General features: G+C 45.5%; 1 protein-coding gene across 2 annotated transcripts in view; it reads left to right on the top strand.

Annotated features, from left to right (window-relative positions):
* The first annotated feature begins 605 nt into the window (after positions 1–605).
* The window catches only part of LOC115118100 (sodium/potassium/calcium exchanger 1-like), a 66,026-nt gene continuing 51,086 nt past the window's right edge, over positions 606–15,545 (top strand). For both annotated transcript variants that reach the window (XM_065012420.1, XM_065012419.1), the window contains exons 1-3: positions 606–729; positions 1,440–2,483; positions 4,635–4,840. In XM_065012420.1, the coding sequence (XP_064868492.1) occupies positions 1,634–2,483; positions 4,635–4,840 (1,056 nt within the window). In that variant the 5' untranslated portion in view covers positions 606–729; positions 1,440–1,633. The remainder of the gene's footprint in view (positions 730–1,439; positions 2,484–4,634; positions 4,841–15,545) is intronic.

The following is a 15,545-nucleotide window of genomic DNA, read 5'->3' as shown; positions in this document are numbered from 1 at the left end:
TATATCTGCTTGTCTGTCTGCCTGTCTGCCTGTATATCTGCTTGTCTGTCTGTCTTTCTGCCTGTCTGTCTGCCTGTATATCTGACTGTCTGCCTTTCTGCCTGTTGGCCTGTCTGTCTGTCTGCCTGTCTGTCTGTATATCTGACTGTCTGCCTGTTGGCCTGTCTGTCTGTCTGCCTGTCTGTCTGTGTGCATAAAGGAGCACTCTGCCTGTCTGTCTGTGTGCATAAAGGAGCACTCTGCCTGTCTGTCTGTGTGCATAAAGGAGCACTCTGCCTGTCTGTCTGTGTGCATAAAGGAGCACTCTGCCTGTCTGTCTGTGTGCATAAAGTAGCACTCTTCAGAATTGTAATTATGCCTTGACAACCCTCCTTCCACTTCAGCGCCAAACATAGTTGGTTTTTGCTCAGCGTTGGTGGTTGGAGACACTGCATGCACTTGGTGGATTATGAACAAATTAATAGGAATGCCTTGAATTTGAAGCAGTTTAAACGTGTTCGTGAGAATGCGAGAGATTGTGTGAACACCTAACCTAATCCTCTTAAAAGACTGCAGGTATTATGCTGAGCCGTGGAGAGGTGTGAGCTGTCATCCTGCGGTGCGCCCTTGTAGCCGCTCACCAAAAACTAGAGTCAGCATCTCTCAACCAATCCCTTTACCTTAGCGCACACAGCTGGAGAGAGACCTCGCGTCTAGAACACCTCTATCACAACAACTCAGCGATTAAAGGTACGTTTTTATTAACAATTGAAAAAGGGTTAAGTATGGTTTACAGATGTTTTACAGAGAAGGGATTTAAGCTACAATAATCGTCATTGACCTTGTGGAAGCCCCGGATACTTGTCAATGACTCCATATCGGGCACTGTTTCTTGCCTGGAATTTCCCCACGAAATTCAGTTAAATGTATCATTATTTTCGTTTCTTAATTTTCACCCGACCAACCTGGATACACACGTGAAAATGAAATGGTTGGTTGAACGTTTGGAATGAATCATATCGCGTATGTTGTCTCGACTCGAGGAGCGCATATCGGCACGTTCATGACCCGCGCACGTCAATGAAAAGTAGGGCCCCACATAATGCTATTTTCTACTTAATTCGCTGTTGTTGTTTTTTAAATTGTCATTTGTACATTAACTACATTTGCTGCATTTCATTACACGTGTCATTGAATCTGTGCAGCCCTTCGGAGAGCAGAGTACCTGCAATTATGTAGCCATAGTAACAGGTGGCTGTATCCCATCCTGCGCGCTCCTGCGACTCCCTTCACGTGAACGCGCGCCCTTATAATAAACCCTTCTAATACTCCCAGTAGTGTTTTTATTCGTGTTTTATTACATTATTATGTCAAATGTATGACGTGAGTTTTGCATTGTAGTCTAAACTGAGTGAATGATCTATTTATTTCCCCCCTTTTTTCCATATATATATTTATAGTTTGGAGCTGGGACATCATGCCACGACTATGACATTAAAACAGACTATGCTGAAGATGTGTGCTGACCGCTCGCTGAACTGCATTATTTGGCTAACTAATGCTACTGGACCCGTTCCCATAAGCCTAACCATGCATCTGACACGGACCTAATAATCCGCTGTGGGAATCAAGACCACTCTGGCAGCGGTGAACAATGCATTTACCACAAAGACGGAGACTCAATCGGAGTCGCATCCTCTTCTTCCTCTCTGGTGTATTACTGTGCTGCGTCTACACCGTGACGTTCAAGGCCCGGCTGCAGGAGCCACGGGTGGCCCGCCAGGCCGCAGCAGAGGAGGACCCTGGGACAGCGCTCCCAGAGGAAGGGGGTGGTACTGATAGTAGTACTGTTCTGGAGGTAGACACACGAGAGGTGGTGACCTCTAACCTCTCTAGCCTAACAGAGAGCTATAATGATGACGTCATCACCAGGGCTCCGACTGTGCTGGAGGGGGATGACGTCATCGTGATAACTGTCAACAGGACGGACATTAAGCACTGTATCTACGTAGAGGACCCTGAACCTGAGCCTCCGACTGAACCTCCTCCCACCTCCCCTCCTCCTAACACCACCACCTCCCCGGGTATCCCTGGAGACCTCCCCCACAGGAAGGGAGAGTACCCAGAGGACCTGTTCACAGTGGAGCAGAGAAGGCAGGGCTGGGTGACCCTCCACATCCTGGGCATGGTCTACATGTTCGTCTCCCTCGCCATCGTCTGTGACGAGTTCTTCGTCCCGGCGCTCGGCGTCATCACCGTGAAGCTCGACATCTCCGACGACGTCGCCGGGGCAACCTTCATGGCTGCAGGAGGCTCCGCCCCCGAACTGTTCACCTCTCTGATTGGCGTGTTCATCTCCCATAGCAACGTGGGCATCGGGACAATCGTGGGGTCAGCGGTGTTTAACATCTTGTTTGTCATCGGGATGTGTGCCATCTTCTCCAGGGAGATGCTGCACCTCACCTGGTGGCCCCTGTTCAGAGACGTCTCCTTCTACATCATAGGTAATAATAATATCATTTGACAGATAATAGGTAGAGAATAGTAGGTTTTTCCAGAAATCCCGGTTTGGAGACTCCCGGAATCAGGAGGGAATAAACAGGACATCTGGAATACTCCCATCCCGGATTTCTGGAAAACCTGGGAATTTTGGGGGAAAGTACATAAAGGTGTTTACCTTGGAGCCAACAGTCGATCCCATTGAAATGGGTTAATTGCATCCTATAGTTTTCCCCTTATAGTGAACTATATAGTTACATACACTCAGAGAAAAAGGTGCTATCTAGAACCAAACAGGGTTCTGCGGCTGTCCCCATAGGAGAAAACTTGTGGGTTCCACGTGGAACCCCTTTCCACAGAGGGTTCTGCATGGAACTAAAAAGGGTTCTCCTATTGTGACAGCAGCAGAGCCTTTTTGCGCTCTGGCCAAAAGTAGTGCACTATATAGGGAATAGGGCTCTGGTCTATAGTAGTGCACTATATAGGGAATAGGGCTCTGGTCTATAGTAGTGCACTATATAGGGAATAGGGCTCTGGTCTATAGTAGTGCACTATATAGGGAATAGGGCTCTGGTCTATAGTAGTGCACTATATAGGGAATAGGGCTCTGGTCTATAGTAGTGCACTATATAGGGAATAGGGCTCTGGTCTATAGTAGTACCACTATATAGGGAATAGGGCTCTGGTCTATAGTAGTGCACTATATAGGGAATAGGGCTCTGGTCTATAGTAGTGCACTATATAGGGAATAGGGCTCTGGTCTATAGTAGTGCACTATATAGGGAATAGGGCTCTGGTCTATAGTAGTGCACTATATAGGGAATAGGGCTCTGGTCTATAGTAGTGCACTATATAGGGAATAGGGCTCTGGTCTATAGTAGTGCACTATATAGGGAATAGGGCTCTGGTCTGTAGTAGTGCACTATATAGGGAATAGGGCTCTGGTCTATAGTAGTACCACTATATAGGGAATAGGGCTCTGGTCTATAGTAGTACCACTATATAGGGCTCTGGTCTATAGTAGTACCACTATATAGGGAATAGGGCTCTGGTCTATAGTAGTACCACTATATAGGGAATAGGGCTCTGGACTATAGTACTACATTATATAGGGAATAGGGCTCTGGTCTAAAGTAGTGTACTATATAGGGAATAGGGCTCTGGTCTATAGTAGTACCACTATATAGGGAGTAGGGTTCTGGTCTATAGTAGTACCACTATATAGGGAATAGGGCTCTGGTCTATAGTAGTACCACTATATAGGGAATAGGGCTCTGGTCTATAGTAGTACCACTATATAGGGAGTAGGGTTCTGGTCTATAGTAGTACCACTATATAGGGAATAGGGCTCTGGTCTATAGTAGTACCACTATATAGGAATAGGGCTCTGGTCTATAGTAGTACCACTATATAGGAATAGGGCTCTGGTCTATAGTAGTACCACTATATAGGGAATAGGGCTCTGGTCTATAGTAGTACCACTATATAGGGAATAGGGCTCTGGTCTATAGTAGTACCACTATATAGGGAATAGGGCTCTGGTCTATAGTAGTACCACTATATAGGGAATAGGGCTCTGGTCTATAGTAGTACCACTATATAGGGAATAGGGCTCTGGTCTATAGTAGTACACTATATAGGGAATAGGGCTCTGGTCTATAGTAGTACCACTATATAGGGAATAGGACTCTGGTCTATAGTAGTACCACTATATAGGGAATAGGGCTCTGGTCTATAGTAGTACCACTATATAGGGAATAGGGCTCTGGTCTATAGTAGTACCACTATATAGGGAATAGGGCTCTGGTCTATAGTAGTACCACTATATAGGGAATAGGGCTCTGGTCTATAGTAGTACCACTATATAGGGAATAGGGTGCCATTTGGACTCATCCTCTCCTCTCTCCTAGACCTGATCATGCTGATCGTGTTCATCCTGGACACCACTATCATGTTCTCACATTTCTTGCCCTCCTCCTCTTCCTGCCCCTCCACCACCTCTCCCTCCCCGTCCTCCTCCTTCCTCCTCTACCTCCTTCTTTACCCCCCCCTCCTCCTCCTTCCTCCTCCCCCTCCTCCTCCTTCCTCCTCTCCCTCCTCCTCCTCTCCCTGCTCCTCCTCCACTTCCTCCTCCTCCTCCTCCTCCTCCATCATAGATCTGATCATGCTGATCGTGTTCTTCTTGGACAACACCATCATGTGGTGGGAGAGCGTAATGCTGGTGTCGGGTTACGTGGCCTACGTCTGCTTCATGAAGTTCAACGTGCAGATCGAACACTTCGTCAAGACGCAGATCAACAAACACAAAAGCATCGTCAAGATCATCATGCCAGAGGAGGAGAAGGAGAAGGAACCCAAGAAGGTTGGTAGTGTTGTTGGGACTTTGTTAGGCAGTTTTGGTGAAGCAAAAAGACAGACAGGTAGGTAGGCAGACAGACAGACAGACAGACAGACAGACAGACAGACAGACAGACAGGCAGGCAGGCAGGCAGGCAGGCAGGCAGGTAGGTAGGTAGGTAGGTAGGTAGGCAGACAGAGTGGTTGGCAGACAGACAGACAAAGAAACAAATAAAATTACCAAAAAACAATTATCAGGAAATATAAATACTAGAAAAGCCCATTGTAATATAATACCCTCTCTGGTCCAGTCCATGAGAGACAATACCACCCAGGACCCAGACCCTCTCTGGTCCAGTCCATGAGAGACAATACCACCCAGGACCCAGACCCTCTCTGGTCCAGTCCATGAGAGACAATACCACCCAGGACCCAGACCCTCTCTGGTCCAGTCCATGAGAGACAATACCACCCAGGACCCAGACCCTCTCTGGTCCAGTCCATGAGAGACAATACCACCCAGGACCCAGACCCTCTCTGGTCCAGTCCATGAGAGACAATACCACCCAGGACCCAGACCCTCTCTGGTCCAGTCCATGAGAGACAATACCACCCAGGACCCAGACCCTCTCTGGTCCAGTCCATGAGAGACAATACCACCCAGGACCCAGACCCTCTCTGGTCCAGTCCATGAGAGACAATACCACCCAGGACCCAGACCCTCTCTGGTCCAGTCCATGAGAGACAATACCACCCAGGACCCAGACCCTCTCTGGTCCAGTCCATGAGAGACAATACCACCCAGGACCCAGACCCTCTCTGGTCCAGTCCATGAGAGACAATACCACCCAGGACCCAGACCCTCTCTGGTCCAGTCCATGAGAGACAATACCACCCAGGAACCAGACCCTCTCTGGTCCAGTCCATGAGAGACAATACCACCCAGGACCCAGATCCTCTCTGGTCCAGTCCATGAGAGACAATACCACCCAGGACCCAGACCCTCTCTGGTCCAGTCCATGAGAGACAATACCACCCAGGACCCAGACCCTCTCTGGTCCAGTCCATGAGAGACAATACCACCCAGGACCCAGACCCTCTCTGGTCCAGTCCATGAGAGACAATACCACCCAGGACCCAGACCCTCTCTGGTCCAGTCCATGAGAGACATGGAATGGTTGATTCACTGGACTGTCATCAGAGCCTGTGTTTATCCATCCAGCCCTTTCGACAGGTCATAGTGTGTGTGTGTGTGTGTGTGTGTGTGTGTGTGTGTGTGTGTGTGTGTGTGTGTGTGTGTGTGTGAGTGTGAGTGTGTGTGTGTGTGTGTGTGTGGCAGCCAGACTCGGCAGCCTTTGATGATTGGCACTGAATCCCGAAAGGATCCCAGGTGTCAGAGCCCAGCGTAGGGGAGCATGGGTCAGAGGGAGGACAGGACGGGATGGGGGGGGGGGGTGATGTAATGCTGATGAGATGTAAAGTAATGTCAGCCATCAGTTTGTCATTGTCACACTGGAGGAGTGTATTATTCAGCTAAATCACACACCTGGTGCCAGTCACCGTGTATCTCTAGTCACAGTCATCTGAATATCAATTCTCTGTGTTTCATTGTATATTCTCTTTGGCAGACAAAGCTGTAGCAGGGAATTATTGTCCAAACCAGTAGAAACAAATAGCACCCTACCCACTTCAACGCCACAGGAGGTTGGTGGCTCCTTAATTGGGGAGGACGGGCTCGTGGTAACGGCTGGAGTGGAGTCAGTTGAATGGTATCAAATACATTCAATTAAAAAACATTTAAAAAATATATATTTTTGCTTTATTTAACCAGGAAAAGCACATTGAGAACCAGAGTCTCCTTTTTTCCAAGGAAGACCAGGCCAAGAAGACAACAACAGTCAATACATGACATCATTAAAACATACAACAATACATGACATCATTAAAACATACAACAATACATGACATCATTAAAACATACAACAATACATGACATCATTAAAACATACAGTCAATACATGACATCATTAAAACATACAACAACACAACAACACAACAACATGACATCATTAAAACATACAACAATACATGACATCATTAAAACATACAACAATACATGACATCATTAAAACATACAACAGTCAATACATGACATCATTAAAACATACAACAGTCAATACATGACATCATTAAAACATACAACAGTCAATACATGACATCATTAAAACATACAACAGTCAATACATGACATCATTAAAACATACAACAATACATGACATCATTAAAACATACAACAACACAACAACACAACAACATGACATCATTAAAACATACAACAACACGACAACACGATCCAGCCTGGTTAGGAGCCGTTCCATTCGCGCCGTCCTCCCCCCAGCAGCCTCCACTGCTAAACACACAGGACACTGCTAAACACACAGGACACTGATGAACACACAGGACACTGATGACCACACAGGACACTGATGAACACACAGGACACTGATGACCACACAGGACACTGATGACCACACAGGACACTGATGACCACACAGGACACTGCTAAACACACAGGACACTGATGACCACACAGGGCACTGATGAACACACAGGACACTGATGACCACACAGGGCACTGATGAACACACAGGACACTGATGACCACACAGGACACTGATAAACACACAGGACACTGATGACCACACAGGACACTGCTAACCACACAGGACACTGATGACCACACAGGACACTGCTAACCACACAGGACACTGCTAAACACACAGGACACTGATGACCACACAGGACACTGCTAAACACACAGGACACTGATGACCACACAGGACACTGATGACCACACAGAACACTGCTAAACACACAGGACACTGATGACCACACAGGACACTGGTGACCACACAGGACACTGATGACCACACAGGGCACTGATGAACACACAGGACACTGATGACCACACAGGACACTGATGACCACACAGTGCACTGATGAACACACAGGACACTGATGACCACACAGGACACTGATGACCACACAGGGCACTGATGAACACACAGGACACTGATGACCACACAGGACACTGATGACCACACAGGACACTGATGAACACACAGGACACTGATGACCACACAGGACACTGATGACCACACAGGACACTGATGACCACACAGGGCACTGATGAACACACAGGACACTGATGACCACACAGGACACTGATAAACACACAGGACACTGCTAAACACACAGGACACTGATGACCACACAGGATACTGCTAACCACACAGGACACTGCTAAACACACAGGACACTGATGACCACACAGGACACTGCTAAACACACAGGACACTGATGACCACACAGGACACTGATGACCACACAGAACACTGCTAAACACACAGGACACTGATGACCACACAGGACACTGGTGACCACACAGGACACTGATGACCACACAGGGCACTGATGAACACACAGGACACTGATGACCACACAGGACACTGATGACCACACAGGGCACTGATGAACACACAGGACACTGATGACCACACAGGACACTGATGACCACACAGGGCACTGATGAACACACAGGACACTGATGAACACACAGGACACTGATGACCACACAGGACACTGATGAACACACAGGACACTGATGACCACACAGGACACTGATGACCACACAGGACACTGATGACCACACAGGGCACTGATGAACACACAGGACACTGATGACCACACAGGACACTGCTAAACACACAGGACACTGATGACCACACAGGACACTGCTAACCACACAGGACACTGCTAAACACACAGGACACTGATGACCACACAGAACACTGCTAAACACACAGGACACTGATGACCACACAGGACACTGATGACCACACAGAACACTGCTAAACACACAGGACACTGATGACCACACAGGACACTGGTGACCACACAGCATACCCTTCTTCAGTTGTCAAAGCTTCGTTTGTAGCCTACATGTTACGTTATGCTAAATGATAGCGTTTGTTTGTCAATGGCCCTCGACAACCAGCTAACACAGACAGACAGACAGACACACACTACAACACACTCTACAACACACACACTACAACACACTCTACAACACACTCTACAACACACACACTACAACACACACACTACAACACACTCTACAACACACACTCTACAACACACACACTACAACACACACACTACAACACACTCTACAACACACTCTACAACACACACACTACAACACACACACTACAACACACTCTACAACACACACACTACAACACACACTACAACACACTCTACAACACACTCTACAACACACACTACAACACACACTACAGCACACACTACTACAACACACACTACAACACACACACTACAACACACACTACAACACACTCTACAACACACACTCTACAACACACACTACAACACACACTACTACAACACACACTACAACACACACTACAACACACACTACTACAACACACACTACAACACACACACTACAACACACACTACAACACAACACTCCTGCAATCAGGTGCTGATGAGTGTGGAAGCGTGGCACTAAATTAAAGTCTTGGGTCAATTGGGGCATTTGACAGCCCTTCACATCTAGGCTGATGGATACCCGGATGGCTCCTTACTCCCTACCCTCTATAAGGCCCTGGTCTAAAGTAGTGCACTATAAATGGAATTGGGTGCCATTTGGGACCTAGAGATTCACCCCTGCTAGTCCTGGGTGTCTTATGTCATTCTGTAAAGCATCTGGGTTGTCTTAAGTCATTCTGTAAAGCATCTGGGTTGTCTTAAGTCATTCTGTAAAGCATCTGGGTTGTCTTAAGTCATTCTGTAAAGCATCTGGGTTGTCTTAAGTCATTCTGTAAAGCATCTGGGTTGTCTTAAGTCATTCTGTAAAACATCTGGGTGTCTTAGGTCATTCTGTAAAGCATCTGGGTTGTCTTAAGTCATTCTGTAAAGCATCTGGGTTGTCTTAAGTCATTCTGTAAAGCATCTGGGTGGTCTTAAGTCATTCTGTAAAGCATCTGGGTTGTCTTAAGTCATTCTGTAAAGCATCTGGGTTGTCTTAAGTCATTCTGTAAAGCATCTGGGTTGTCTTAAGTCATTCTGTAAAGCATCTGGGTTGTCTTAAGTCATTCTGTAAAGCATCTGGGTTGTCTTAAGTCATTCTGTAAAGCATCTGGGTTGTCTTAAGTCATTCTGTAAAGCATCTGGGTGTCTTAAGTCATTCTGTAAAGCATCTGGGTTGTCTTAAGTCATTCTGTAAAGCATCTGGGTTGTCTTAAGTCATTCTGTAAAGCATCTGGGTGTCTTAAGTCATTCTGTAAAGCATCTGGGTTGTCTTAAGTCATTCTGTAAAGCATCTGGGTTGTCTTAAGTCATTCTGTAAAGCATCTGGGTTGTCTTAAGTCATTCTGTAAAGCATCTGGGTTGTCTTAAGTCATTCTGTAAAGCATCTGGGTTGTCTTTTCAGCAGAGAAATGGTTGAATATGATTTATATGCTCGTCATTTTTACAGGTTGCGTCCCAAATTGCAATAGGGTGTCAACTGGACAACAGAGGACGATATTAACACTCCTATTTGCCATATCTTCAATGTAAGCCTACTAGAAAGTGTGTGCCCTCAGGGCTGGAGGGAAGCTAAAGTCATTCCCCTACCCAAGAATAGAAACACCTACTAATTCAAGGGGTTTTCTTTACATTTGCTATTTTCTACATTGTAGAATAGTGAAGACATCAAAACTATGAAATAACACATATGGAATCATGTAGTAACCAAAAAAAGTGTTAAACAAATCAAATTATATTTTATATTTGAGATTCTTCAAATAGCCACCCTTTGCCTTGATGACAGCTTTGCACACTCTTGGCATTCTCTCAACCAGCTTCATGAGGTAGTCACCTGGAATGCATTTCAATTAACAGGTGTGCCTTCTTAAAACTTAATTTGTGGGATTTCATTAAGTTCTTAATGAGTTTGAACCAATCAGTTGTGTTGTGACAAGGTAGGGGTGGTATACAGAAGATAGCCCTATTTAGTAAAATACCAAGTTCATATTATGGCAACAACAGCTCAAATAAGCAAAGAGAAACGACAGTCCATCATTACTTTAAGACTCTTTCAAGTTTCTTCAAGTGCAGTCGCAAAAACCATCAAGCGCTATGATGAAACTGGCTCTCATGAGGACCGCCACAGGAAAGGAATATCCAGAGTTACCTCTGCTGCAGAGGATAAATTCATTAGAGTTACCAGCCTCAGAAATAGCAGCCTAAATAAATGCTTCACATAGTTCAAGTAACAGACACAACTCAACATCAACTGTTCAGAGGAGACCGTGTGAATCAGGCCTTCAAGGTCGAATTGCTGCAAAGAAACCACTACTAAAGGACACCAATAAGAAGAAGTGACCTGCATGGGCCAAGAAACACGAGCAGTGGACATTAGACCGGTGGAAATCTGTCCTTTGGACTGGAGTCCAAACTGGAGATTTTTGGTTCTAACCGCTGAGACGCGGTGTGGATGAACAGATGATATTTCCCACCGTGAAGCATGGAGGAGGAGGTGTGATGGTGTGGGCGTGCTTTGCTGGTTATACTGTCTATGATTTAGTTACAATTCAAGGCACACTTAACCAGCATGTCTACCACAGCATTCTGCAGCGGTACGACATCCCATCTGGTTGGGGCTTAGTGGGACAATCATTTGTTTTTCAACAGGACAATGAACCAACACACCTCCAGGCTGTGTAAGGGCTATTTTACCGGAAAGGAGAGTGATGGAGTGCTACATCAGATGACCTGGCCTCCACAATCCCCCGACCTCAACCAAATTGAGATGGTTTGGGATGAGTCGGACCACAGAGTGAAGGAAAGGAGCCAACGAGTGCTCAGCATATGTGGGAACTTTTTTCCAACTCTGTGGGAAAAGCATTCCAAGTGAAGCCGGTTGAGAGAATGCTAAGAGTGTGCAAAGCTGACATCAAGGGAAAGGGAAACTTTGAAGAATCTCAAATATATTTAGATTTGTTTAACACTTTTTTGGTTACTACATGATTCCATATGTGTTTTTTCATAGTTTTGATGTCTTCACTATTATTCTACAATGTAGAAAATAGTAAAAAAATATATATATATAATATTTAAATAACTTGAATAAGTAAGAGTTCTAAAACATTTGACCGGTAGTGTATGTTCTTCCTCACTTCATCTAACCAAGACCTCCGCCCAAATTCCTCACTCCTCCCCAACTCACGGCTGCCATGTTGACTTGTACCGGACTGTGTCTCTTCCTCCTCCCATAGGATCCCTGATGACTAACAATAACATATCCTGACTTAATGTAAACGTTCTACATTCCCATCTCTCCCTCAGTGACATGAATAATTTCAAGTTTAGAAATCAGAACCTATCAACACATACGTTGTAATATTGTTGTATGGTGGTGTTATACATTATGGATTGTAGATATGTAGTGACGTTATAATGTTATATGATGTACTGTTTTATCTTTAGTTTTATGTGTGATGTAAGTGCTTTAATGTGTTTGGACCCCAGGAAGAGTAGCTGCTTCCTTGGCAACAGCTAATGGGGATCCATAATAAACCCCGGGAAGAGTAGCTGCTTCCTTGGCAACAGATAATGGGGATCCATAATAAACCCCAGGAAGAGTAGCTGCTTCCTTGGCAACAGCTAATGGGGATCCATAATAAACCCCGGGAAGAGTAGCTGCTTCCTTGGCAACAGATAATGGGGATCCATAATAAACCCAGGGAAGAGTAGCTGCTTCCTTGGCAACAGCTAATGGGGATCCATAATAAACCCCAGGAAGAGTAGCTGCTTCCTTGGCAACAAATAATGGGGATCCATAATAAACCCCAGGAAGAGTAGCTGCTTCCTTGGCAACAGCTAATGGGGATCCATAATAAACCCCAGGAAGAGTAGCTGCTTCCTTGGCAACAAATAATGGGGATCCATAATAAACCCCGGGAAGAGTAGCTGCTTCCTTGGCAACAGCTAATGGGGATCCATAATAAACCCCGGGAAGAGTAGCTGCTTCCTTGGCAACAGCTAATGGGGATCCATAATAAACCCAGGGAAGAGTAGCTGCTTCCTTGGCAACAGCTAATGGGGATCCATAATAAACCCAGGGAAGAGTAGCTGCTTCCTTGGCAACAGCTAATGGGGATCCATAATAAACCCCAGGAAGAGTAGCTGCTGCCTTGGTAGCAGCTAATGGGGATCCATAATAAACCCCAGGAAGAGTAGCTGCTTCCTTGGCAACAAATAATGGGGATCCATAATAAACCCCAGGAAGAGTAGCTGCTTCCTTGGCAACAGCTAATGGGGATCCATAATAAACCCCAGGAAGAGTATCTGCTGCCTTGACAGGAACTAATGAGGATCCATAATAAACCCCAGGAAGAGTAGCTGCTTCCTTGGCAACAGCTAATGGGGATCCATAATAAACCCCAGGAAGAGTAGCTGCTTCCTTGGCAACAGCTAATGGGGATCCATAATAAACCCCAGGAAGAGTAGCTGCTTCCTTGGCAACAGCTAATGGGGATCCATAATAAACCCCGGGAAGAGTAGCTGCTTCCTTGAAGTAGTGTATCCAGAGTGCTACCATCAGTACTTTTGAACCTATCAGGACTAAGGTACTTGAAGTAGTGTATCCAGAGTGCTACCATCGGTACTTTTGAACCTATCAGGACTAAGGTACTTGAAGTAGCGTATCCAGGGTGCTACCATCAGTACTTTTGAACCTATCAGGACTAAGGTACTTGAAGTAGTGTATCCAGGGTGCTACCATCAGTACTTTTGAACCTATCAGGACTAAGGTACTTGTAGTAGTGTATCCAGGGTGCTACCATCAGTACTTTTGAACCTATCAGGACTAAGGTACTTGAAGTAGTGTATCCAGGGTGCTACCATCAGTACTTTTGAACCTATCAGGACTAAGGTACTTGTAGTAGTGTATCCAGGGTGCTACCATCAGTACTTTTGAACCTATCAGGACTAAGGTACTTGTAGTAGTGTATCCAGGGTGCTACCATCGGTACTTTTGAACCTATCAGGACTAAGGTACTTGAAGTAGCGTATCCAGGGTGCTACCATCAGTACTTTTGAACCTATCAGGACTAAGGTACTTGAAGTAGTGTATCCAGGGTGCTACCATCAGTACTTTTGAACCTATCAGGACTAAGGTACTTGTAGTAGTGTATCCAGGGTGCTACCATCAGTACTTTTGAACCTATCAGGACTAAGGTACTTGAAGTAGTGTATCCAGGGTGCTACCATCAGTACTTTTGAACCTATCAGGACTAAGGTACTTGTAGTAGTGTATCCAGGGTGCTACCATCAGTACTTTTGAACCTATCAGGACTAAGGTACTTGAAGTAGTGTATCCAGGGTGCTACCATCAGTACTTTTGAACCTATCAGGACTAAGGTACTTGAAGTAGTGTATCCAGAGTGCTACCATCAGTACTTTTGAACCTATCAGGACTAAGGTACTTGTAGTAGTGTATCCAGGGTGCTACCATCAGTACTTTTGAACCTATCAGGACTAAGGTACTTGAAGTAGTGTATCCAGGGTGCTACCATCGGTACTTTTGAACCTATCAGGACTAAGGTACTTGAAGTAGTGTATCCAGGGTGCTACCATCAGTACTTTTGAACCTATCAGGACTAAGGTACTTGTAGTAGTGTATCCAGGGTGCTACCATCAGTACTTTTGAACCTATCAGGACTAAGGTACTTGTAGTAGTGTATCCAGGGTGCTACCATCAGTACTTTTGAACCTATCAGGACTAAGGTACTTGTAGTAGTGTATCCAGGGTGCTACCATCAGTACTTTTGAACCTATCAGGACTAAGGTACTTGTAGTAGTGTATCCAGGGTGCTACCATCAGTACTTTTGAACCTATCAGGACTAAGGTACTTGTAGTAGTGTATCCAGGGTGCTACCATCAGTACTTTTGAACCTATCAGGACTAAGGTACTTGTAGTAGTGTATCCAGGGTGCTACCATCAGTACTTTTGAACCTATCAGGACTAAGGTACTTGTAGTAGTGTATCCAGGGTGCTACCATCAGTACTTTTGAACCTATCAGGACTAAGGTACTTGTAGTAGTGTATCCAGGGTGCTACCATCAGTACTTTTGAACCTATCAACAAACAAGTACAGGTAACTGCCAAAATAATGGAAACACTTGATGAGGGATATCAAGTATATTGAAAGCACGTGCTTCCACACAGGTGTGGTTCCTGAGTTAGTTAAGCAATTAACATCCCATCATGCTTAGGGTCATGTATAAAAATGCTGGGCAGACCATTATTTTGGCTACCATGGTGGCTATGCCCCCATAGGATGACGATGCCCCCATCCCCAGGGCACGAGTGGTCACTGAATGCTTTGATAAGCATGAAAACGATGTAAACAATATGCCCTGGCCATCTCAGTCACAAGATCTCAACCCAATTGAACACTTACAGTGCATTCGGATAGTATTCAGACCCATTGACTTTTTACACCTTTTGTTACGTTACAGCCTTTTTTTGGTACCCTTCCCCAGTTCTGTGCTTCGACACAATCCTGTCTCGGCGCTCTATGGACAATTCCTTCAACCTCAATGGCTTGGTTTTTGCTCTGACATGCACTGTCAACTGTGGGACCTTATATAGACA

This window comes from Oncorhynchus nerka, linkage group LG27 (genome assembly GCF_034236695.1).
Source record: "Oncorhynchus nerka isolate Pitt River linkage group LG27, Oner_Uvic_2.0, whole genome shotgun sequence".
In the NCBI taxonomy this organism is placed as follows: domain Eukaryota; kingdom Metazoa; phylum Chordata; class Actinopteri; order Salmoniformes; family Salmonidae; genus Oncorhynchus; species Oncorhynchus nerka.
This window is presented reverse-complemented; position numbering and strand designations above follow the sequence as displayed.